The sequence below is a fragment of the Xiphophorus hellerii genome, chromosome 12 (assembly GCF_003331165.1).
Source record: "Xiphophorus hellerii strain 12219 chromosome 12, Xiphophorus_hellerii-4.1, whole genome shotgun sequence".
In the NCBI taxonomy this organism is placed as follows: domain Eukaryota; kingdom Metazoa; phylum Chordata; class Actinopteri; order Cyprinodontiformes; family Poeciliidae; genus Xiphophorus; species Xiphophorus hellerii.
Genome location: NC_045683.1, coordinates 6,878,733 through 6,905,704, shown reverse-complemented (window position 1 = coordinate 6,905,704; position 26,972 = coordinate 6,878,733). Strand labels below are relative to the sequence as shown.

The following is a 26,972-nucleotide window of genomic DNA, read 5'->3' as shown; positions in this document are numbered from 1 at the left end:
CATACTGAAATGGGAGGGTGAGGTTGTACCGTATCCATCCTGTAGATGGCAGCATTGTACATTAGATTGTGTGGTACGCAGTCCGATACTTTGAAATCCAAATGCATCCTAAATATATTTAAAAGGCAACAGAAAACCAGTGACCAAGCAGAACATAACATAACACAGAACTAATTCGAAATGGCAAAATGTGTCAAGTAAAACTTTCTCAAAGCGTGTTTTGATTACTTCACACAGATTTTTCGAAAGTGTGGCAAAGTGGTTGGATTAACAATGGATTTTAAGTTTGGTTCAATCGGTTGCTCATTGTGGTTTTATTATAATCTTTAACTGAAATGTACATTATCTCTTACTGATAATAGACTGCAGCGCTAAGAAATATCAAGACAACATCTAAAAACTGTTCCCTGGTAAGATAAAGTAAAAGCATACTGATAAATATTTCTTGAGGGATAAAAATACTAGCAATACATATCTGTGATACAGATATATAACCGACTAAACACTTACATATTTGTTTCTTATGGAGAACATACCTCAATTAATAAAAACATAACTCATTTATTTATGTATTGAATTGTGCGGGTCTCCAAATCACATCTGACTGTCTGATTTTTTTTTTCCCCCATTGTGTTCTGAAAATAGTTTGATCACATTTACTATTTGTAAATTTTTTTGGTTTATTTATTATCTATTAAGATTTTAATTTAAACGAAGCACCTGATCCCACGCTGGCACAGGTCCTCGTCAGGTTTTTAAGTCACATGATCGAATCGTGTTTGACGTCATTTTCACTCTTCACGGAAGCAGTCGGCGCCGATATGATGGCTGCTTCGTCAGTTTAGCAGCAGAAAGAGGATGTCTGCTTTAGATGAAGGACTTGTATCCCCTGCGTATAACACCTTTCACTAACTGAATAGGCCGCTGGAGAGTGTTTCTGTTGAGCCAGCAGGAATTTCGGACGCTCATTTCTTGTTCAAGGGGCGGCCTGAAGACGGACGCCGGATAAAAAAAATGTCCCTGTTTCAGTCGGCACTGGATTTCTTAGCCGGGCCCGGCTCGTCCGGAGGAGCCAGTCGGGACCAGAATGACTTCGTCGGACAAGTCGTGGAGCTCGGTGACATGAAGCTGAGGATAAAACGGGTGATTGCTGAAGGTGAGAACTTGCTCCAGAGCCACGGACCTGACTGTCACGGCTTGCAATCAGGCATGCTAGGTAGCTGAAGCTAGCTAACGAGCTAACAACGTCAGTTGAGTTGGTTAGCAAATGAAGCACCGCGACTCACCTAGCAAACACCAGCAGATTGTTTGGTTTCGATCAACTTTGCATTAATTGTTGAAATGTGGATATCGAAGGAAAACACATTTTAGTTTGATTTGTTCGTTTTCGTATCTTGAATGTCGCTGGATAACTTCGAGTCATGAACCTTGACATCTATTTACATGTTTTGGCAACACACTTTAAGTGTAGATGTGGCAGCAATAAAGTAACAGATAACACTAGGTTTAGCACACTTCCTGATTATTAGATTTCAAAAATAACTACAGCAATTTCCGATATTTGCCGGATTGTCTCGCCTAACCTTAAATGCAGACAGCGACTGTTGGGTTGCATTTGAAACGGGGGTTAAACGCCAAAAAAAGTCACGCAAAATTTAAGACTTTTATTTATCTCCAGGTGTTGTTTTCCGTTTCCCTTAGCACAGATCTGTTTTATCCCCGTTTTAATATGTAGACTTAAGATGGGAGACATGTTGAAGCGTGGAGATTAGTGTGCTTTGATGTAAACAAATGTTTTCTGCAGTCTATAAGGGGGGCCTTGCAGTTTCGAAAAGGGGCATTTTATGAGCATATAATTTTTTTTTCTTACCACGCTGGCCTTTTAAGATTGATAGAAATGTAACGACCTGATATTAACTGCCAATGAGACATGCTTTTTGAACAGCAGTTTGTAAGGTGAATCTTGCAAACTGTTGTTTATAAGCAGTTTATATCAATAAAATTAAATGCTGGCTCACATTTAGTTTCTGGAGTTGTCTTCCTTGTTGGTAATATTTCCAAACAGTCGTATTTGTTATTTTTTGTAAGTGAGGTGAAGATATTGCAGCCTTTTTTCAGCCAGCTAAACAAGAGTATGCAAAACTAGACTGCAGCACTTTCTCTGGCATCTCCTTCATAGAAATGAAGCTACAATGCAAAACATGCTGCGGTTTTGAATCCATGCATTTTTAAAAGCTTTGGAATACTTGGATTCCACTAACTTTCCTATCACTTTCCTGAATGCAGTTGTTGACGTAAAGTGTAAGTAGAGCTAAATAAATTGCTTAAATGCATTGGAATGTGCACCTTCCAGTGTGACACACCTTATTTAGCAATAAGTGACTGATTTACTTTGTTTTAACAAATATGTATTTTTGATTTTTCTTTTTACACAACTTTTTGTATCCTCATCTGTAATGTAAGAAGTTAATAGTCTGTTAAGCCCTCTCATGGTTTCTCAAGATGAATTAGTCTTGAGAAACTAAAGTTGAATTATAGTAGAATAAAACAAATTTTATTGATGAATGTTTTTGTATGCTTTTATTGCTCTTTAAAATTATTCATAGAAAAAAACAAAACAGAATCAAGTTATTTCACATGTTATGACAACATAGACACAAAATGCTAGGATCAGTCAATGCATCTGACATTTACATGACAACAATGTTGTACTAATGTTACCAGACAGTCCAGTGCATTAACTGAGCCGGTCCTGGATGGCCCATCACAGGTTAAACAGGTTGAAGCCCAGATCGTTTTACATTAAAACTCCCCCTCCCCTTTCAGACTTGTGTCCTTCTGTCTGAAAGGTTTCTTTGTTGCTCTGCACTAAGATCTTTGGATGCTTATACAATAAATGGCTCCAACCAGATGATTTTTTTTATTTTCACCTATACATTTATTTATTTACAAATCTACAAAAGATTTAATTAAATTAATTTCAAAAGATCAGTGAACAGAGAAGTCTTGCAGCTTAAATTGGAAAAAAGAAAAAATAGATTTTCCAAATTTCTGCCTTCTGTTGTTTAGGCCTTCGTTCCCACTGTGATGTAGCTACTTTCATTCCTGCTACTAACAAATTGAAAAAAAAAAAATGGATGTTGCTCTTTATACCAACTATCAACTACATTTGAACACATTTTTAGTCCTGAGCTCAGAAATCAAACGAGCTTGTTCTGTCCTGCTCATGTGAAAGAAGTCTGTGTGACTATCGGGTTACTGGGTTGAATCCCAAACAAGGTCACCGAATCAGGACTGGGATAATGAATTCGTCTTACACACACCTGAGCAGCAGTCATCCTTGGGTAAATAAATCGTTAAAGATTAGAGACGGGCAGCTGTTCCTTTAGTTTTTTTGCTGAGGAACTCAAGGCGGGTTGTTGATTTACTCATCGCTATGGTGACCATACACTTCACTTGTTTGGATCGTTGAGATTTTTTTTTTTTTGTCTTCCAGCAGTACAGACTTTTATGTTTGGAATATGAATTTAGCAGTTATTAAATTAAACAATTATAATTAGGATGTTTATTAAATTAAATAATTTAAAAACAAATTTAACAAAAAGAATTATAGTAGTAATTTCAGTTAGAAGTCAGGCCTATGATTTATTTTTAATATTTAGTTTTTTCAATGTAAACTATTGATTTTTTTCAAATCCTATCTGCCTTCCAGCATGCACTAAAATGAATTCAAACACACTTTTTTTTTCTGTTTGCTGAACTCTAAATGTCCCACAGTCTTATTCCATGCAACCCATAATGGCATCCTGTCCTGCTGTATCCATTGGTGGCAGACAGATTATAGTAAAACATGATTTGAATACAGCCTCCAGCTTAGAGCTAAAAACTCCCTCTATGAAACTGAGTTCATTTATTTTTAGCAGGCCTTATCGTAGGCACTTGAGGTTTAAGATTAAGCTGGTGCCAGAAAGTTTGCTGTGTTTGTTTTTCAGCAATTTGCTTCATTTCAGACTAGTCTGGTGCAGCAGCTCATCAATCTACAGATAAGACTGTGGTTGTACCGTTCTAGACTAGACTAGTGTTTGTGGAGGATCAGTCGAGCAGATCGTCAGCTGAAGTTCTGAGTACTTTTTCTAATCATGAACTGCAGGGAACTGAACTCAGTCCACTGTGGAATCAACTATGTAGAAATGCTTTGCTGGATGAGTTTTCTTTGGTCCGTCACCATTTTAACTCTGGGAATAATCTAGTCAGAGCAAGTTAAACTTAAACACATAGAGCTTATTTTTGGACATTATTATGTTTGATTACATCAAGTCTTATAGTAGTTACAATACACAAAACATTCCAGATGTACGTTATTTGTCTATGAATGCTACAGTAGAATATAAATATGCTATTATCTCTTTATAGTTTTGCTTAATAGTTTTTTTTTCTTTTAGGTGGATTTGCTTTTGTGTATGAAGCCCAGGACATGAGCGGTGGAAAGGACTATGCTCTGAAGGTAAGACGAGTTATCTTCAGGACTGAATATTTCAAACTGATTTGTTTTTAAATATCGCTAACATGAACATAGAAATAACTGTTTGAAATGAGTGATTCTGTAAGGCTCTCACCGGCTGATAGCGACCACTTTTATGATCTTCAGTTTATATCTGGAGATGAGATGATGATCAGCTCCTTAGAAAAAGAACTCACTTGTTAGCCTTTATTTTCCTTTCTGTTTTGAACCTTTTCCACTTTTAAATCCCTTGGATATTTAAAAAAGCTTCACCTGCTTTTTGAGATGTTAAAGAGAGTTCAGTGGTTAAAATTCTTTTTCATATTATATTCTGTTAAATCTGCGCTGTAGACACTCTTATTCCTCTTTTAAGAGAACGTTGAAACTTTCTTTTGAAGTGTTCTTATGGGAAAAAATATCAAGTTCAACGTTTTAGCCCACTGCTTGAGCATTTTGCAACACACTTTTAATACTAATGTCAATACATGTTGTAAAGTGAGAGATTTTGTGGTCGATTTGAAATCAGTGATTCTGTAAATCTCTCAGTGGTTGATCCTGGCAGCTCAAATAATCTTCAGCTGTTTACATCTGGAGATGTGATGACGTTACAGTGTGTGTGAGAGGATTACGATACACAGCACTGTTAAACAGGTTTTTACTGTTATTCCAAAACAAAGACAAAATTATGGCATAATTGATTTGTTAAGCTTTTACAGTGGCATCCAGCACTCCTACTCTGGTTAGCATTACTAATAAACAGCAATTTATTTGTGTTTTCTCTCTAGATGTAGCAAAACCATACCTTAGATGTTGGGATTTCAAAAAGATAGTAATATATAATGATAAAACAAAACTTTTTGTCTGCACTTTCTGAAAAGTATCTCTACAAATGATTTTTTTGCATGTTTTTGTTTCAGAGGCTGCTGTCCAATGAGGAGGAAAAGAACAAGGAAATTATACAGGAAGTCTGCTTCATGGTATGATTGACCATACTCCATTTCTTTTAAGATTACATTGGAAATTTCTGCCTCAGTAGAGAGCAGATGTTGTCATGTGAAACAGCCAAGTTAAAATCAAACCCACATGTTTGAGGTTTGTGGAACAAGCTGGTTGTACAGAAATATCTGCTTATTTTATAGGCAAAGCCAGGTGTTACATTTACAATTCAAGAGTCAATACACAGTATTAATAGTAGTTGGTGGTAAGTCTAAAGGTGATTTATTTATTTTTTTCATGAGTGAGAAAAACTCCTAAAGCAATATGCAATTTAAAATATGCAATTCTATTATTATTTGCATATGTAAAGTAAAAGACTATTCCATCATATTTTGTTCCAGTTGGATACAAATCCATTGACCAAAATTTCCATTATTATTAAGCAACAGCTTACTAGTGAAAGTAAAACCTGTCATTGCAGTCCTTAAGGCACACTGCTCTGCATGTTTTAGATGTTTCCGTGCTTTGACACACCTGATGTCAGCCGATGGCTGATTGACAGACTGTCACTGAACTGCGATCATCTGAGTCTGGTGTGTTAAAACAGGGAAACATCTGAAACATGCAGAGTAGTACGCCTTGTGGACCAGGGTTAGAAAACGATATAATTATATGGTATTTGATATGCAGTTGGAACCTAATAATTAGCATAGAAAGATACTTTCTTTTACCTCTCTGGCATTAAATTAGTCTAAGTCTTTTTTATTTATTTATTTTTACTGAATGCTAGCATAATGAAACTCAGACCCCAGGAGCTTATTGGTTAACCTTTGAGCCAAATGGAGGCACAGCTGTGGATATATTTTAAGGCATCAGCTCACATACAAACTTCCTCATGTGACTTTCTGTAAAAATAATAATAAAAAAGAGCCAAGATATCAGAAAGAGAACCTCTCTGAGCACCTTTCCAAATCTGAATCATCTTTCGGTCTGACTTCCAGCTGCCTGAATGTGCCATGTTCATCTGTTAAAACAACTACAAGTATAAACAGCATGGGAAAGTCCAGCCATCATGCCATTCACAAGACAAGCTCTGTGCCCCAGAGATGAGTGTGTTTTCTGGTGAAATTTGTGTATCAATTCCAAAACTAAAGGAAACCCTTTGTGAAGCTGCTGGCTGTAGACGAGTATCATTCTCCACAGTGAAACAAATAAAGACTAGTTTTTAAATGTTCTCAGGGACAGAGACCCTAGTCTTCAGAGTCATGTCCTGTGGTGTGATGAAATCAGAACTGAGTGGCCACACTGACTTCTGTTGCATTTGGAGAAATAAAAGAGTGAAGCTTGCATTCTTCAGAGCTCTATCCCAACTGGGTAGCATAGGGGGGTAGCACAGCAATTTGTGGGGGTGTTTCTTTGAAGCAACATCTTACGACATCAGCCAGGAAGTAAAATTTTCATCCTGCCAAAGTAGGTGAGAATGGTTGTGTAATAGAGATAACAAAGCCCTCATTTCAGTTCCATAGATATTTTTTGTCAGAAATATAGAGGTATTTGTGAGAAATGTGGCCTACAGACCTGACTCAGTTACACAAATTCTGTCGGAAAAATTGACTAAAATTTTGACAAACTATTGGGATAATCTTATTGATATCCAAAATGTTTGACCCAAATTATACAGATTTTTTTTTAAAAGTCTGCCAAAGATTAAGAAACAATTTACAAAGTTCTGAATTTGAAGACTATTAAAATTTAAAACTCTCACTGACATTAACCAAAACAGTATTTTTGGTGATGCTGACTGACTTAAAACAAGGGACGTTTAGACTGATTTTAATGCCAAGCCTGGAAGAAATAAAATGTCTCTTAATACAGTGTGCTTAAAGATTTAGTTTTAACAGTTTAAATAATCAAATCTGAGAGCAGGCCTGACTTCACAGCTCTGTTTATTCTCTGATCTTTCACCCTCTGGCTTCTTCTAGAAAAAGTTATCAGGTCATCCAAACATGGTTCAGTTCTGCTCAGCTGCATCAATCAGTAAGGAGGAGTCGGACACCGGACAGGCAGAGTTTCTGATCCTCACCGAGTTGTGTAAAGGTAAATACCGACTCCCACTTCTGCACACAGGCATTTTCGTAAGTGTTGGTACATCTTCCTCTGTCTGCCTCGTCATGTCGGGCTCTGGGGTTACTCATTCATCCAACATAGTTTTGTTAATTCGGGTGACGTTGCAGTTTTTCAGGAACTCAGAAGGAACTGGTGATGAAAGTCTCCTTTTTTTGTGGCTTTTTCATTTCCTGTTCTGCTTCCTTTACTTCCGTTACAAATGCCCTAGTTTTCATTCAGCAGTTTTTTACAACTTTATTAGCCTGCACCTTCCTCTTTAAACAAAGAGTATGCATTAATATTCAGTTGTCTTTTTTCATACATTTTTCATAATGAACAAAGCAGAGATTTGCATCCAATATGATTTGGTTAGAAATGTACAAAAGAAGTCAAAATGAACTAAATTCGGTTTGAGTATTGTGTAACTATTCAGATTTCTTTATTCATTGGCTCATTTAAATCTTTCAAAACAGGTCAACTTCTTGATCAGCTGAAAATCAGAAATAATGTCCAGCTGTAATACCTGCATAAAGTCAAATTCTTGTTTACTAAATCTTATCCTTTGCAAAATAATTTAAAAAAAACTATAGCATATTTGAAATATGCAAAATTATTTTCTGTACTGTATCAAATACAGTGACTATATTGTAAGCTATTTTCAGTCAGACTAATCTGCAGACTTACTGTAACTGTAAGTATGTTCAAAAACTAAATAAATATATATATATATATATATATATATATATATATATATATATATATATAAGCACATCAATGAAACACCTTGATTCCACATAGCTCAGATTTTAGTCAAATGCAAAACCCTGTGATAGATTCCTCCCCATTTTGTATTCATTATGTAAAATAAATATTGAATGTATTTCCTTCTTTTAAACTGCATACATTTTGAGAAAGCCCTAACCCAAGCTCTGATTTGAACATTCGTCTGAACCGTTAGTGTTAATAAACGGCTTGGTTTAAAATTGGAAATCATTATTTATATAAATATGTTTGCTCTGGCTCAGGTCAACTGGTGGACTTCATAAAGCGTGTTGAGCAGCGAGCTCCCATGTCATGTGACACTGTGCTGAAAATCTTCTACCAGGCGTGTCGAGCCGTGCAGCACATGCACAAACAGAAACCTCCGGTCATCCACAGAGACCTTAAGGTTGGTCGGCTCTGATGGCTGAAGGAAGAATGATTCTTTAAACGGGCGTAGAATGATGAGCCTGTTACTGTGCGGTGGAGCTGAATGAGACGGCCTCTGATGTGTTGCAGATTGAGAACCTCTTGATTAGTAACCAGGGCACCATCAAGCTGTGTGACTTTGGCAGCGCCACCACAGTGTCACATTATCCCGACTACAGCTGGTCTGCACAGAAGAGGTCCATGGTGGAGGATGAGGTACACACACACTTCTCTAAATAAAAAAGAAACACTGATCCGTTGGATACAAGCAGGAGTTACTGATGTTCTGTTTGTCCTCATTTCCACAACCTGTTCCTGTTTTCTTTTTCTCTTTAAGTTGTCGAAGGTTCTGCTCACATAATGTGACAAAACTGCCCACTGCACATCCAAATTCTTCAAAATTTTGTTTCATAGGAATCATTTTATGTTTACCAAGTATTGTGCTGCTATCAGGTTGAATCTCATTACTCACTGAACTAGTTTAAATTCTTAAAAACAAGACTATATACATGTGCTTTACATTTTTGCTCTTGCAAGTTTTTTTCAATAACACGACGCAACAAAATGAGCAAAATCTCATTTATACTGGGTGCGCTAATGCAGACTACTGTTTTTTTTATTTTGGCCTCTCTGAAGGAGCATTAATTGATAAATAATAAAAATATTATGCATTAACATGCATTTGTTAATCATATTTAGCAGCCATGTACAATCCTATTTTTCTTCCCCAGACAAACACACAAAAAACAAGACGATTTATGCAGAACTATATTTTAATAACTTAATGTACCAAAGTGACAGTTTTAATACATGTTTCCTATGTATGTAAAAAAAAAAAATTTTGAATTAGGTAAAGCCTCATTTATCTCACTGATTCCAATGTATCTAGTGTCACACTGAAACTCTAGTAATGACATCTTGGTGTTGAATAGGAACCAGAAATGTTTGATTGAATTCACCAGAGGAAGCACAGATTGGTTACATTAAGGCTATTAATACCATAACCACACAGAAACATGCACAGAGACAAGAAATTGTAAATCTAATATTGTCTGCTAATCTTTCCAAACCATTGATGGTAAATATATGCTAGAGCAAACAGCTTCTATGATGGAGTTGTAGATGAAAAATACCTAATTTTATCATTTTCAAAAGTAAACAATAAGACAATCTTGGTGAATTGGATAAAAAAAAGTAGTTTTTACTAATTTATTGGAAAATATCTAAAAACAACGTGGCTGGTTTATATATGTGGTTGTATCTGAAATAATTTTACTTTTTTTTCTCTGCAGATTACAAGAAACACCACTCCAGCATACAGAACACCAGAGATGATCGACCTGTACTCTAACTTTCCCATCAACGAGAAACAGGACATCTGGGTCAGGACTTGGAAACTCCTTACTTTTTCTTTTTTTTTGCTTCACTTTTTATTTGAAAGTAAATTGAATTCTGAATTTCCAGTTTGACCATCTGTTCTCCCATGCAGGCTCTTGGGTGCATCCTCTACCTGTTGTGTTTTAAGCAGCATCCTTTTGAGGACGGAGCCAAACTGCAGATAGTCAATGGAAAATACTCCATCCCACAGAATGATACCAAATACACTGTGTTTCATGACCTTATACGTATGTACTGCTACTTGTTTGGTATTCTTAGTCTGTGTAATATTTACAGAGTAGAAATTTTTTTTTCTTTTTTTTTTAGTATAATTTTTCCTGCTCCATCTTTATACTCTTTTAATCCGTTTTCTTTTTAGGTTCCATGTTGAAGGTGAACCCTGATGAGAGGCTATCCATTACAGAGTTGGTCAACCAGCTGCAGGAGATTGCAGCCGCTCGTAATGTCAACCCCAAGTCTCCAGTTACAGAAGTGAGTGTTAAAGTAGAAAGTAGATATCAATTGGTGTATTTCTGATAAATCGTCTTGATTGGTGGTAACACTTTATTTGGCGGGTTGTGAATAAGACTGTCACGACACTGTCATAAACATGACATAACACCTGTCATGAACATGAGTAAGTCTTCATGAATATATATGACTGTTGTCAAAGTGTCATTCGGTAAATCATGACACTTTTAGTACAAAGTTGACATTATTCAAAATGTCTTTGTTATGACAACTTGACATTAACCAATAAATCATGATCTGATTTGTTATAAAAGTATTACTGATTAAACTTGAAAAATGATGTAGCTTTATGTTATTAAAGCTAAAGTTTAATCAGTAACACTTTTATAACAAATTTATGTCAGATCATGATTTCTTGGTTAATGTCAAGTTGTCATAAGAAAGATATTTTGAATAATGTCAACTTTGTACTAAAAGTGTCATGATTTACCGAATGACACTTTGACAACAGTCATATATATTCATGAAGACTTACTCATGTTCATGACAGGTGTTATGTCATGTTTATGACGGTGTCATGACAGTCTTATTCACAACTCGTCAAATAAAGTGTTACCTGATTGGCTAAGACTGCTCGTCTGTCTGTAAGCCTGAAAGAGTCACCCGGCCCTTTCCGCTGTGTGCCTCTCAAATTGCTGATGCGGTTCCTTTTACTAAGTCTCTCATGCAACACACGCACTCTGTGGAGGCACAAAGGAGTCAGTTTTCTCCTTTTCTGGCTTCTTTCTTACTTGCGCCCACAGTTTGAAACAGGCTGACACTTGGAGGTTTTCATGAACTGAATTTGATCAGAAACATAGAATGATTGTAGTTTGTTTAGTGGCATTGTTGTTGTCAAGACAGAAAACATTTGATACTGGGAGCACAGTCAGTTTAAAATTTCAGTTTAATCTTATGATTTTCAATTCAAATCCTTGTACTTACTGTGAAAGCTGATTTCAGTTTGAAATCTGCAGGTCTTACTGGGACTCATTCCTCCAACTTTTTGATCTGCAGTAATTCCCTCATTAGTGTTCAGTATCCTCCACTAAATCTTTGCTACAAAACAAATGACTAGTTTGGTTTTGGCCAGCAGCAAAGTAATTCTCCAAAAAGTTCACCTGAATCTTCCTTTATGCATAAACCCGAATCCAGACCAGACTGAGTGTGTTTATGGGAGGTGAGGGGGGTGTCGGTGGATTTGGCGATCGCTGATCTGATTAGGGCTAAGAAACGGTTTCCCTGCTGGACATAAGGAGATTACGATCCTCCTCCACTCTCCGCTGCAGTTCAGTGGAGACATATGGAGCGGCAGACTGAGCCGTAGCAGAGGGGAGACAATTAAGGAATAGAGGAGAGATGGAAACGCAGCGCTGTCGACTCAAAGTGAAGAAAGGAGTGAATTCAAACTGCTTGCATTTTTAATTTACTCAATATCGTTTTGTAGATACTTTTCAGAGCTCCTCATTTTTTATGATATCTTCAACTTTTCCTTCTCATTAAGCAGTTTTGGTTGCCAGTTTTGCAGTGTTTTTTACATCTTCATCATTCCTACAACAATGTTGAGTACGTATTACTGTTGGCGTCCAGTTTATGATGGCTATGAATGTCTGCAGCTGCTGGAGCAGAACGGAGGATTTGGAAACAACGGAGCGCAGCCACCCATGCAGATCCAGAGTGTCCATAACAATGCAGGTAAGTCTGATTAGTAATGTTGGGATCTCTGAAGATTACAGGTTTTTATGTTTTCACAGACTAGCAGAATATCCCTAATAAAAAAGTAAAAAAGTGTTGCATGCAAACAAAGTGACAGATTGCATATCACTTTGCAAAGAGGGAGATGTTTAGGAAGCATGGTTACTAAGGCTTTAAGTGATGGTTTCTAGCTTTGTGTCCCAGTATTCCTGGTAATCTACTGAATGTGTTGACGTTTCAGTGCGTATTCCATGAACTGTGAAAGCTGGCAGCTTTAGTTCAACTTTTTTAAAGGAAATGAACAAAAACACAGACGAGAAAACAAAATGGATCAATTCAAAGCAATGTTGCAACCTAAGTCAAGATATTAAAATGCGGAACTTGGCATTGCCAGTTTACTTTTATTTTTCTACATTGAAGCTGGTTGATGCACGCTGCTGGTCAGCTGTACAATGGGGTTAGGAGGAACTCAGTCATTTGTCAATATTTCCTGTTGCTAAAATAAAGTCATGGTGCAAAAACTGACAACCATTGCTTATACTTAAATTTACATTTGCTAAGCTAAGAGTAGCAATTCTGTTAAGCATCTGACAGCAGTTCAGCTACCCTAGCAGATATACTGACTAAATGTGTAGTTATTACCACATCTGTAATAATCTTTTTTATTGTTTTCTAGATTGTAGGAATATTTGTTGCTAGACCATATTTTATGTTTTCTGTAAACAAGGCAATGATGTAAAATTGATATTTTTACTGAAGGTTTCTCATTCAGAGACACTCCGACTGACCCAGGCCGATGTGGAACAGTAATGGCTTTCCCCCTTTTTAGTGTAATTGCTTGTATTTTAAGTCTATCTATACTTATCTTGAATGCTAATATATACAGTATATATTTTTGCCATTAAGGCAGTTCTCAAATTTGAAAATCTTTCTGATGTTTGCATTTGAAATGATATAATTAAAACATAAATAAGGAAAAAATCCCTGTGTCAAAAATTATTTTCCCATTTCTCTACAGGAGGTACATTTGCCAAAACTACTGTAATGAGCTTATCTTTTTCAGCAAACACACACCCTTACACACACATGCAACCTCCTTGATGCCTAATAAGAGGATTTCTGTGCCGCCCATCAACCATCTGTTGAAAAGCAGAGCATGTTTGTTCTTTCCTTTGACGATTAGCTCCATCTGCATCTTACTGAAAAAGCATCAAGAACCTGAATTATCACAGTATAAAACCAACAAATTTATCCAAGCTATTTTCTGCCTCTCTTTTATTGGACTACTCGGTGCTGTTAAAGGGACATGTGTGGCGTTGTCTGTTACTCTACAAAAAGCACATTCACTTCTCTTCTTTCCCATGATGCTCAGGTGTGTATGATCCTGATCAAGCAGGAAGTGGCTTCCTGGACATCTTGAGGGGAGGAACAGAGCGCTTCCTGACCAACATTAAAGACACATCATCTAAGGTCATCCAATCAGTAGCCAGGTAAGGGGCTCCAGCTTTGTTGCTATGAGTGTCTTTATATTTTCTATTTGATTATTTATCATGAAAAGCTTTTTACATGTGAACTTTCTTACTTGGCATAACATGTACAGTTCTTGCACTATCTGGGATTATATCAATAAAACTATAAATAAAACTATTTTCTGGAGGGGAAAGGGAATTCCAGGCTTTATTCTACAACCCATTGTTTAAAAATGGTATCTGTCTATCAGCATCATTTCATCCATCCTTCTATGTACCCACCCACCCAGATATGTTTTATATGTACTTGTTGTATACTCTATATATACACAGTTAAAACTAGATATTTGCCTACACTGTATATTTTTTTTCTCTTTCTTTCTGACAATAAATAAGCTCAAACATTTCCAGATTTAGGTCAGTTAGTCCATCGTTAACAATGATCATCATGGCCAAACGATCCATTTTAGTTTCATCGGACCACCAGACTCATCGCAGCAGAATTAAGGCATTTGTCTTGTACATTTTCATACAATATCCAACTCTGGCTTTTTATTTTGCCATTACCCATTTCCTAAACACTCTTATCCCTGAAGGACTGAGAGGGAGGCTGGTGCCTATCTCCAGTGGTTATCATTTGTTTATTTTGCATTTAACGTAATGACTTCTTCCTTCCTGAGTGACTTTCCACGTAAGGAAGGAACATTTAGTCCCTCAACTGTCCAAATTTTTGTTTTCATATTTAGGATTGACAGGAGTATTAGCATTACCTTGGCAGTGGTTGTACATATTACAGCCTCTGCCAAAAAAAAGCAAATGGCTAAATTTCACACTTGTTGCACAGCTTTGATCCTTCTTTCAGTTATTTTTCCTCATCTGTTTGATCCATTCGTGTGATTGTTTTTGTTTATTTTTATTTTATGTTATTTCTTTTTTCTGTCCCAATTCCTCATGGTTCCACTTTGTGTACATCTCCTAGCAGCCCGAGGTAAATATGGCTCGGTGAAGTTTGTCTTCTCATGCGTTGCCATTTGTGTCCCGTAGCATGTGTTTGATCTAGAGGATAAAACCTTTTACTAAAGCTTCTGCTGTTCTGTGTTCATCATCACAGCTTCATGATCCTAACATCACACACTCAATAAGTCAGCTGAGTGTTGCTGACAGATGGGTATTAATTTGGGGTGAAATGATTGGAAAATAAAAATATATTTCAGCCATCTGCATTCTGTGTGATAAGATGTTGTTGCTCGATTAATTTAATTTTCCATGCTGTGCTGTAACTTAAAGGGTGTTTACCTTATGGTATTTTTAAAACCTAAAGTTTTATCATAGTTGCATCAATACTCGCCATAGTTTTTTGTAAATGAGGGAGCTTTGTTTTATAAGATATTAAAACGGCATTTAAAATATTTTTTTCCTGCCTTCCCGCTGTGAACATTTAATTGCTGATATGACACCCCACTGTGTAAGAGTTGCTGTAAACCAGATTTTACTATTATTGTAAGATTGACAAACCGTTAACATTTTATTATAGGACTTAATGTGGCTAGTTTTATTAAAACAGCATTTATGTGTGTACAATTTTAGATAATGCAAGCCCTTACCATAACTGAGGTAACAACAGTAACCAGAAGGTTACTGTTTCCAAATCCAGCTTTTTCCAGAAGTTAAAAGCTCAAAATAATAAAACATGGCAGTCTTACTGTACTCTGTTCAAACTTCCTGAACAAGTTTATTTTAAAGCTTCACTGATGCTGAACATGACTCTCTTTGAGCCTCTTCCTTGCAGTGACAACTTGTTTGTTGCCTCCATGACCTTGTAATTCTTAGGTGTGGTGTGTTCACTGTTTGGAAAAAGATTGGAATTTTGAGTTTCCAAATGACCAGTGACCAGCCGGAGCCAGTCGAGATGAAAGTGATCTAATATTGATCATCGATTGACTTCACAATGCCTTTCCTGCCGTGTCATCAGTTTTTCAGGCTTGTGAACAAACCAGAGTTTGTTATTATTAAGGATAACTAATTGCTAACATGGCGATTAGTTTTTACAATACGATGCCATTGCTACATTGTTCATCTCTACAGCAGGTGAAGGACTGAAAAGGAAAATAAACAAGTCTTTTAGAGTTGGCATTCAGAAGGAATTAAGAAAGTGAGGACAAGTTTTCAATGAAAGAGAGAAAGTCAGGATATAACCAGGCATCTGACTGACTTCAAAAGAAAGTTAAAATATAGTGAAACTAGCAATGAGTAAGAGAACCATCTATTATTAATAGTTTATCAAATGTAATAAAACATTTTTATTACATTCCATTTTCACTAACCTCCCAGTTCTGTTCTGTTGAAAAACCGTTAAAGATGTTTCCCTTTTTTAAAGAGTGATTTAATGCAGAATGTCCATACATCTTTCATTGGAACGGTTGGCCACAAATGAATGCTTAAAATTTTGAATGAGCAAATAATGAGCTTTTTTTCACACCACTGCTTACAGAGTAACGTTTTCACTATTCATGTGTCTTTAACCAGCATCCCGCTGTGCGTAATAATGCCATCCCATAATATTTACTTTAGTTGGAGTTGATGGCTTTCATACTTTTGCTTTCCGAACCATGATGCATTGCTTTTAATATGTTGCAGTGTGTTTGTAGATGCTGTAAGAGTGTCTTAAAGCCTGGTGTGTAGTATAACAAAAACACTTATTCTGTTTGTGGTATTGAGTGTTTTGGCAAATGTTTGTGGTGCCTAGAAAATTCAGTTTATAATGAAGGAGGAATGTACCAATCAAACTGCTTTAATATGTTAGAAGCCATTAGAAACCACAGTGATAGATGAATTTTACAAAAGAATTGTCTCTATTTCTTGATTTTTATTTGTTAGCCTTTAGTTTACCTACTAAATGACTGTGCTTTTACCAGGCATTAGTCAAGCAACTTTTTCTTTAATTGTTTGAAGTATTTTCTAACATGGATTTGTCCCTCCATATGCTCTGCCTCTTTTTTAAGTCTGCTTTTTGTTTTTCAGCTATGCCAAAGGAGACCTGGATATTTCTTACATCACCTCCAGAATAGCAGGTAGATCAAGTTTCCTCCGTAAATTATTTTTTTCAAGTTCTTTTGTTGTTCTTTTGAAAGTGATTCTGTTGTTTAAGTAGATGTGATTAAGTTGAAGTGAACACACATTGTAGTGTCTCATGTTAAGACAAGTCAAATTTATTTTTGGGGTTACTGATCAGTTTGTTTGTGTGTGTAGTGATGTCTTTTCCAGCAGAAGGGGTGGAGTCTGCGATAAAGAACAATATCGAAGACGTTCGTCTGTTCCTGGATTCACGTCACGCCGGCCACTACGCTGTGTACAACCTCTCTAGACGATCCTACAGGCCTTCACGGTTCCACAACAGGGTAAGAAGAGTGTGTTTGTGAATATGACCCTACATAATTGGTGCAGGGGAATGAGATGCAGCTGATTTCTTCAGCCAGTTGAACTGCATCTAAAAACTTCAGTCTCTACATTCTCTCTTTGTCCCTTGTGTCCAGGTTTCAGAGTGTAACTGGCAGGTTCGCCGGGCTCCCAACCTCCGCAGTCTCTACAACGTCTGCAAGAACATGCATGTGTGGCTCAAACAGGACCAGAGGAACATCTGTATAGTGCACTGTCTGGTTAGTAAGCCAGTCCTCCACTCATGCTCAAAAATGGAGGAGATCATTTTATGTAGGTTAATAAATGGAACTATAATTTATAAGATTATGTACACATTGATTATTTGTGTTTGTGCATAACTGCATCCTAAAAACTTGCTACTCATACAATTATTGGTTATTATAAAAGTTATTTATTCGTCAACATCAACCCCAACTGTGTTTGAGACGAAACATGCCAAGTGCGTGATTAATCTGCATTACTAGTAAGACTGCTGTCAGCTGCTGTTCTTTTAATTGTTTTGATCGTTTGTTTTTTTCTAGGATGGCCGAGCAGCATCAGCAGTGGCAGTTTGCTCTTTCCTGTGTTTCTGTCGCCTCTTCACTACAGCTGAGGCTGCTGTCTACATGTTCTCTATGAAACGCTGCCCGCCTGGAATATCTCCCTCACACAAAAGGTACGAAACCCAGTGTGCAGAAAATGTTGCGTTGGTTTCCTCTCAAATTGTGAAATTTCTCTAAATTGATTTTTATATACCAACATTTTTTTTTGTCTGTTTCACAAAATGATGGAGTGCTCTTGAATGTTGCTTTTTGGTTTTAGGTACATAGAGTATATGTGCGACATGATGGCAGAGGAGCCCATAATCCCTCACAGCAAGCCTGTAGTTATTCACTCTATCGTCATGACACCGGTGCCGTTGTTCAACAAGCAGCGCAACGGGTGCAGGCCATTCTGCGAAGTCTACGTCGGAGACGAGAGGGTCCTCACCACTTCACAGGAGTACGACAGGATGAAGTATGATTGACCTGTAATGTTTTTTGCTGTTTAACCGATATAAAGCGGCATAGCTTTTTTATTCAGTTGTTGTCTCTTTTTTTTTTTTCCCCCCCAAGGGATTTTAAGATGGAAGATGGCAGAGCAGAGATTCCCCTCAATGTTACAGTTCAAGGAGATGTACTTGTGGTGATCTATCATGCTAGATCTACACTGGGTGGCCGTCTTCAGGCAAAGGTACAGTCATATACGAGTGTTACCAGGATTTTGACTTTCATTTTATCAATACTTTATCTAATTATCTAATTAAAAAAAACTGTTCTGCCCAAAAGACTGCCTTTCTGATGTCAAAAATCTTTTCCAGATGGCATCAATGAAAATGTTTCAGATCCAGTTTCACACAGGCTTTATCCCAAGAAACGCAACTACTGTCAAGTTTGCTAAGTATGTAAAAATGTCTGCTAATTAATATCAATACAAACTGGAATATTGTTACTCAAATGAAAATGACTTTTTACTATTTGCAGGAGAGCTAAAACTCAAGTTTGTTAGTCTTTTTTTTTCTATAACATTTTCCTCCACGTGTTCTTTTTCTGTCAGGTATGATTTGGATGCCTGTGACATCCAGGAGAAATACCCAGACTTGTTCCAGGTTAATCTTGATATTGAAGTGGAACCCAGAGACAGACCCAGCAACAAGTCCCCTCCATGGGACGGCTTCCAGACCAAGGGCCTCAACCCCAAAATACTCTTCTCGTCTCGTGATGAGCAGCAGGAAATCCTCAGCAAGTTTGGTAGGTTCTGGATTTGATTTACTTATCGTACCTTCTGTCTACAGAAGGTAGACAGAAGGTACGATAAGTAAATACACTGTGTGATTGTGAGTGGGAATAAAAATAGCAATAGGTATTTTGTTCCATATAACACAGTATGAGGGTAGCCGGTAAACCTTTTATGGATGCAAACTCGACTAAAAACCCACCTGTTTAGGATTGTATTTGAAACGTAATCAATTACAAATTTATTGATGGAACCTGACTTAATGTCGTGTTTTGATTGTTGATTCTTTGTTGCATTGTGTTTCTGTGTTTGATATGATGTAAAGCACTTTGAAAAGCCTTGCTGCTGAAATGTGCGATACAAATAAAATTTGATTGATTGATTGTAGAACCTTGGAAAAATAATAAGATACCTTTGACAATAGTTTGTCCCTTACAACCTCAGACTTTATTGTGATGGAGCAACACAAAAGAGCATGTGATTCAGAAATGGGTGGAAAATAATAGGATGAAAATGTTTGGTTGGATTTATATCTAGTTCCCTAGCCCAAAAGAAAATGCAGCATAATGTAAGAGCCTAGCATGGTCTGGTGTGAATGTCTGTGTAAATATAACTGGAGACATTCCACCTTGTTTTGAGTTAATAAGCTGATTAGCTTGATATTTAACTTTTCTTGCAGTATTATATTATTAGATTTTGAGTTCTCATTTTTTATAAGAAATAATCATCAAAAAGTACAATAAATTAAGCCTTGAAATAATTATCTCAGTGTAGTGAATCTAAGTTAATCAGACTTTCACCGTCTGAAATGTCAAAAAATATTGAACTTTTCCATGATAATTCTTTTAGATACAAGTGTTATTTTATAGTTGTTTTTATCTGCAAAGTGAAAACCTCTCCTCAGTGTGTTTAAATAGTGTCACTTTTTGCTTGTTCTTCATGCATATTATGACCTATTAGTGTATGTACTTAGCAGGACAATAAAATTTATTTTTTATAGGATTTTCAACCATTTTTGTTACAGTAAAAGTACAGATGAAACTCTCATATCACAATGTGTTTCACTGTGAAGTGAAACACAGAATTATCCACGCAAGCCTTCCATTAGAACCAGTTTCATTTCTATTAACTGGATGTGTGACCACCACAGGTAAGCCCGAGCTTCCCCGTCAGCCTGGTTCCTCTGCGTTTTATGAGTCGGAGTCGCCTCCACCGGCTCAGACCCCAGATGGCGCCAACGTCACCGAATCAGAAGCTTCTGTCAGCAATGATGCCAACTCTAGCAACTTCTTCCAGACACTAGATTGGGAAGGTAAATTTACTCTTTTATAATTCGCTGAAGTTGAAATGTTAATATTTTGAATCATTTTTTATTTTTTTTTTCAAAGAGGAAAAAGCCTCTGATTTTTGTTTCTTGTCTTAGCTATGAACCATTTCAAACACTGTATTACCAAACTTTTTCCATGAATTAAAAGCACTTTGATACTTAAAACTCTTAAAATTTGCTCTCATTTCTTCCTTGTGCACTCAGACATTCAGAGCCCTCATGATGCCACAGACAGCATAGGAGGAGGATCCATTAACGACCAGGAGGATCTGAGTGATCAGTCAGAGGGGGAGTCTTACTCCGCTCCCAGTGGGGAAGCTTTATCCCGTGACCTCAGTGAACAACTGTTCGATGCTGATTTCCAGGTGGAGAACTTACTTTGCTAAAATAACACTTAAGGCTTCGTTTTAATGTGCTCTGACAGTGCTGTTAAAAATCCAACGATTTAATTTCCTCCTTCTCACCAGACCCCCTCTTCAGCACCTGAGGACTCTGCTCGAAGCGACACCGCTGATCTCCTGGGATTGAACTCTGACCCCGAACAGCCTGCCTCATCTGCGGTTTCCTCTGGTGCTTCTAACCAGGGCGAACTGAAAGCGGCCTCCAGCAACAGCGATCTCCTCAATGACTTGTTTGCACCCCCTGCTGGTCAGACAGGAGCAGTGCAGGAAGATCTGTTCTTTAGCGAGCCAACCAGTGGAGCCACACCTGACTCAAAACGTGAGGAGTGGGACTTTGTAATGCTGGATGCATTATTCCAAAACTTTCTCTTTAACTTTAATGTGATTTTCATCTGATCATGAATGTTTTGCAGCCATGGGCGACCTGTTTGATCCGTTCGGGATGGGGTCCGGCTCTGGCGTTGGTTCCAGCGTGGGCTCTTCTCGCCAAGCCTCCGGGCCTGACCTGTTTGGAGACTTGTTGGGCTCTGACAGTTCAGCGACCAGCGGATTCAGCTCTGCTCACAGTACCACCACCCCTGCATCTAACACCAGCCTCTTCAACCTCAGTGAGTTCATTATTAGCGGAGCGTTCATACCACTTTAACTTTTTCACATTTTGTCATGTTACAGCCTCAAACGTCAGCATTTTAGTGAGGTTTTCAGTGATGGGTCAAGACTAAAGTAGTGCATAACTACGAAGAACTGGGAAATAAAGCGTGTTTTGTTAAATTTCTGCTTCTGGTCGTCATGTCAACCAATTCTCCTACCAGAGCTGTGGATCTCTGCAGCTCTCTCAAAGTCATGGGCCTGCCTCTGTTTAATAAACTCCTTTCCACAGTGTGGATCTTTTTATTTTTGTTTTATCAAACAGTTTTTGTGAAAAAGTTAGGCCGTGTATTTTCTTTTGATTTTGTAATTCGGTGCCTCAGTATCAGTTGGTGACATAAAACCCCCATGCAATTTGTGTTCAAGACATATCAATACTTGTTCAAAGTGGGGGTGGATTAGAAATTTATTCTTATTTTGTGCTACTATTGCAAAAGCAATGTAAATGATCGTAAAAAAAACCTACTTGTTCATCATTAGGTAATATTGTGACTGTGACTGCATGGCACATTCATAGCGCCACAAACTCAAATAGGCTTCTTCAGGACACCATTTAACTGCACATAGTAACTAAAAATAAATATATTCCCAAATATACAGAAATTTTTGATGCTCTCATCAAACAAAAAAATGTATAAAGTAGTACAAATAATATATCAGTCAGTTTTTTGAACATTAAAATTGATCAAGTCAACAAAATCAAAGAAACTTCCTGCTATATCTTGGTACGGTAGTAATTGGGGACACCTGGTCTTCACAGATAAGCTAACGAAAGACGGCCCTAAGATGACGTCCTCAGCCAGCCAACCAGACCTGCTGGGTGGGTGGGACAGCTGGGCGGCTAAGACCACACCTGACATCACCACCAGCACAAACAAACCCAGTTATACCAACACAGGTGGGTAGAGGAATATTTCTTACCAAATGGTATGATGCTTGTGTTGTTTGTTTTGGTGGCATATCAGGTTTGTTAATGGCTTTACCAAATGTGAGTCTGACTCATATTCTAACTGTAATTGCAGCTTCTGGTGTGTCATCCATGTCGAAGGCCAAGTCTCAGACCTTTGATCCTTTTGCAGACCTTGGATCCCTGGGATCCAATTTACCAGGTGAGTTTTTGTCTTTTACAGTGTTGCATGTTGATTTAACAAGCAGTGACCCCAACATGTGGAAAAACATCAACTTGAATCTCTTAACTTCCCAAAGTAAGTGTGATATTTATTCTTTTTCTTGCAGGCTCTTCAAGTAGTAACTTTTCAGGGGCTTCATTCAGCACAAAGACGCCGTCTTCCTCCACCCCTTCCTCTGCGAAGCCTCAAGCCCAAGCCTGGCAGTCAGGAAGACCGGCCGCAGCGCAGACCAAACCATGGATGTCTGGACCTGGATCAACACCTAAAGCATCTTCAGCATCTCAGCCTGCAAGCACGCAGCCCTCTAAACCCAACTACAACCTCAACTTCTCTAGTGTCATTGGTGGGAGGGAGGAAAGAGGGGTCCGCGGGCCTGGATTTGGTAAGAGAAGCCTGGAGAAAGGATTTGAGGTTTTTCTGCTACAGAAATGCTTCTCATTGATAAGTTTCAGATTTAGCCCTTAACCGGTGTTGTTGTTTTATCGTAGGCCCCAAACCAAAGGTGAAAGAGGATGATTTTGAGGAGCTTCTGTCCACTCAAGGTTTTGCTTCCAAGCCTGATAGAAAGGGACCAAGGACCATTGCTGAAATGAGGAAGCAAGAGATTGCAAAAGATATGGATCCTCTGAAGTTACAGGTAACAAGATGAATATAATACATGTGCGACTCAAAAACACTGTATGTGTTCTTACGCTTATAATGTCTCTCAAAACTATTTATATTCCCTGGATTTGTTCACAAATTTTTAAGATTACAGCCAATCCCTAAATGTGTGTAAATGGACTGCATTATGTAAAATTGTCTTTTTTGAGCTTTATATCATGTTATAATGTCGTGCCCTCATCAAAAACATTCCTGGAGTTTTGCTTTGATTCTTCCATGCTGGTTGGAGAAATCTTTGAATTCCTGTGGCAGCCATTCTGGGTTGCTTATACGCTTGCTCTCACCAGGCGCCGCCTTCCACGCAGCTCCTCCAGACTAGCGGCAGCAATTAGCAAACACTTTTGTATGAACTATTTCTCAGCCCAATGAACTGAAGAACTTTTGAAAACAGCTGAACGGAGAACTGATGTTGTGATGTGTTGAAGGCAGCATGTTGAAAAGCAGGAGCTTCTTAAAGAGACAAACGCCCAATTTCAAGTCAAATTTATTTTATATTATTTGATATATACAGCATCTTAATAACAACTAAAGGTAACAGTAACTTGACTTTGTTAGGAAACGACACTATTTGCCTGGAAAATATTGCCCCTTTAGGTGGGGTCTTTATGGTTAAAGGTCAACAAAAGATGTTGCTTCACTGTATAGTGAGAAACTTTTTCAACATCTTATGCAAATGAAAATCTGTAAATATTGAGGGGTTTTTAAGTAGCTCTCCTGAATCTATAATTTTCTGTCTTTTGCATTACATCTCTACAACCTTTACACATCTAAAAAATTATAGTTTTTCCATTCCTCTGAGCAAAGTAACTTGAATTAAGTCAGATTAGATGGACAGTGTTTGAGCAGCATGTCTTTAATCCTACTGTTTATTTCTTGGTTCAATTCAAGTGTGGACTTTGACTTGATCATTCAATACAATAATAACGCATAACTTTCTTTTATCTGTATAGAGACCAGATTTATGTAGTGCACATAACCGCTGTCGATCTCTGTTCCTCTTACAGAGTTCTTATGAGTTATTACTCTTCTCAGATCAGTGCTTCTGATGTGCTTACCTCCCTGCCTGTCCGTTTAGGCCGTGTGTTTTTACACTTCAGTTATTTTTTTTTTTTGGTAATGCTCTTTGTTCTCTAGCAAACCTCTGAATTATTGACATTTTCATTTATTTTCCACTTTCCAGATTTTGGAATGGATTGAAGGGAAGGAGCGAAACATCAGAGCGCTGCTTTCAACTCTGCATACAGTGTTGTGGGAGGGGGAAACACGCTGGAAGCCTGTGGGCATGGCTGACCTCGTGACCCCTGACCAGGTCAAGAAATTCTACAGGAAGGCAGTGCTGGTCGTCCATCCAGATAAGGTACAGCTTCAAAATCCTGCACATGTTGTAGTCCGGCGCTCAGATCTTCAGTCATTAATGCTGCCTCTGTCCACGCAGGCCACCGGTCAGCCGTACGAACAGTACGCCAAGATGATCTTCATGGAACTGAATGACGCCTGGTCAGAGTTTGAAAACCAGGGATCCAAAGCTCTTTTCTGAAACACCGGCCTGGACCACTACTAAACCAGACCAGACTTGCACTGGGCTGGATTTGGCCCAACCAAACGAGGGTTTGACTGGGCCAGATTGGACAGGGCTGAGCCCACATTGGGCCATAAAGGGTGCCGAGCCTCTGAGAGGTGTCCTCTCTTCCCCTTCTTCCTTCTTTACTTTCTTGTGTATCTACAGCTACAAGAAAAGACCTTCTTGCCTCACTGTAATGAAAATACTTCGAATTCTTGTTCTTACACAGAGGGTTTAATAAACATTGAGATGGTTTTTAAACGCACTGCCTACCTGTGTGACTGCCTGAGTGGTGCTGCAAACATTGGGAGGAGGGAATGACTGACAATTGGGCTAAAAACTAAAGATATCATTTAATTTGGGGAATCGACACTGAGAAAATTCTGACCTATTTTGGTTATTGGTGGTACTAAATTTCCTTTGTGCTTTGCACGTTTGCAGCCAGTCTTGTAGTTTACTGGCAAATAAAAGGGATTATGGCTGTAAATTGTTAAGCATGGCAGCCGACTTGAAAGTTTGCAAAATACCATGATGTTGAGACTTGCTTCTTCAAAAAATGGGAACATTTCCAAACAGAAATTGAAAGAGATAACCGAAAAAGACTTTATGAATTCTTTTGCTGCTCTGTTATGGGTCACAACTTGAATTTTCTCGAGCCAGTAAGTCAAGAGAATTTACCTGCTGAACACTACTTGTGCTGCTTTATACCTGTTATTGCTGCAGCAGATCAAAGTTAAAAATGATGATGATAATAAAAAAAAGTGCAGCCCTCAAACTTGTTTTGGAGTTCCTGCATTAATCCAGTCAGGCAGTCTGTTTGGATTTTTTTGAAGTGCTCTTTGACTTCCACCTTTTCAGTGTACACTGTGTAGCAAACTGCATGCTATCCTCCATCAAACCTCTAAGCAACAGCAGGTGGATGTCTTCGATTCCTAACCCGGGATGTCTGAATGAGCAGTTTTCTTCATTGAAGTGCTTTTTTTTCTTGTAGCAGCGACAGGAAAGATGCTACCAGCGTGATTGTACCTGGTGACAGACCTCTCAGTCCATGAGTTTAAGCTCCTCTGTAATCATCATCCATTTTTGTCACTTACGCTCCACCCATCTTTAACACAGTTTACAGAAAACTAAAGTTCAGAAAATTGAAGGATTGAAAAGAAAATGTGATGGTCTATTCTGGTTTTATAGGGTGGGGTGATTGTTTTCTCACTCTTTGTATTACACTGTTGGTTAAAATATCCTTTCTTTGTAAATATAAGAATATTATCATCCATCAAGTGGCTTTGTAAAGATTCCAGCTGGGGGTTTATCTTGATAAGCCTCAGGCTGGACTGTGTGAATGTTTTTGTGTGTGCTGACAAATAATGCAGCTTTACAGGGCATCATGCTCTTTTGCTGATTATCACTTTTTTTTTTTCTTTAAAAAAAATTTCTGAAATCTTTCCAACTATTTTTCCATTCACATTTTACCTCATGGACCAATCAAATCTCCTCTTTTTCTTATTTATTGTAGTGTTTTATGAAAGCTTTTGGGGAAGATGTATGCATTATACATAATAATGGCACAAGTGGAAAATTCAAATGAATGGAAAGTTTTGAACTCAAATGGGACAGTTGTTTGGTCACAGTATGCCGCTGTTTTCATTCCAAAGCATCACATGTTAATATGAATGTGCTTTTATACATGTATATCCTGTCTGTTATTTCTCTAGATCTGTAACTATACTTTTGGGTATTCAGTCCGTTTATGTCACAAATGCATTTTCTCCTTTAAATTCAGAGGTGAAAGTGTTGCTTCTGTTTTCTTTCTAATATTTTGTAAAAAGAAAATGGAGAAAAAAAATCCCCAAACAAAGGGCCTGCAAACTTAAATAAAAATATAACTGATGCTTGAAATTCAGTTTTTTTGTTGTTGTTTTGACACTCTGACAACATAAAGCTGAAAAATGGCAACAATAAAACAACTCACTGGCAGTGTTTACCAAATTACATCATGCTAATATGAATGTAAATTTAAATGTATAAAGAGGAAATAAAAATAATCTTTTGATCTGGAACATTTATGCGTTGTCTTTCTTTTACTAAAAATATGCCTTCAAATTCACTCTGTAAACATGTATCTCCAGTTGCACAGGAGATACATGTGCAACTGTATCTCCTGTTGCACTCTTTACTTATCTTAAGATAAGTAAAGAGTTTTTTTTGGTGGGGAGAAGGTTTAGGGACAGTTGTCACCAAATATCAGTATCTTGTCTGTCGGTAACACT

At 37.7% G+C, this 26,972-nt stretch overlaps 1 protein-coding gene across 2 annotated transcripts; it reads left to right on the top strand.

Annotated features, from left to right (window-relative positions):
• Positions 1–784: 784 nt before the first annotated feature.
• Positions 785–26,762, top strand: gak (cyclin G associated kinase). Of its 2 annotated transcripts, XM_032578042.1 has the most exons (30): positions 785–1,156; positions 4,443–4,504; positions 5,419–5,478; positions 7,420–7,534; positions 8,569–8,711; positions 8,822–8,947; positions 10,024–10,113; positions 10,221–10,356; positions 10,488–10,600; positions 12,235–12,313; positions 13,686–13,803; positions 14,762–14,770; positions 16,804–16,853; positions 17,032–17,180; positions 17,316–17,438; positions 17,742–17,875; positions 18,022–18,216; positions 18,315–18,432; positions 18,560–18,639; positions 18,796–18,989; positions 20,126–20,287; positions 20,507–20,667; positions 20,770–21,022; positions 21,117–21,311; positions 22,112–22,249; positions 22,374–22,460; positions 22,588–22,863; positions 22,970–23,118; positions 24,325–24,501; positions 24,580–26,762. In XM_032578042.1, exons 1-30 carry the CDS (start codon positions 1,015–1,017, stop codon positions 24,679–24,681), a joined length of 3,936 nt encoding a protein of 1,311 aa, XP_032433933.1. In that variant the 5' UTR covers positions 785–1,014; the 3' UTR covers positions 24,682–26,762. The 2 variants fall into 2 exon arrangements, with proteins under 2 accessions (XP_032433933.1, XP_032433934.1); XM_032578043.1 differs by lacking the exon at positions 14,762–14,770.
• Positions 26,763–26,972: the final 210 nt, after the last annotated feature.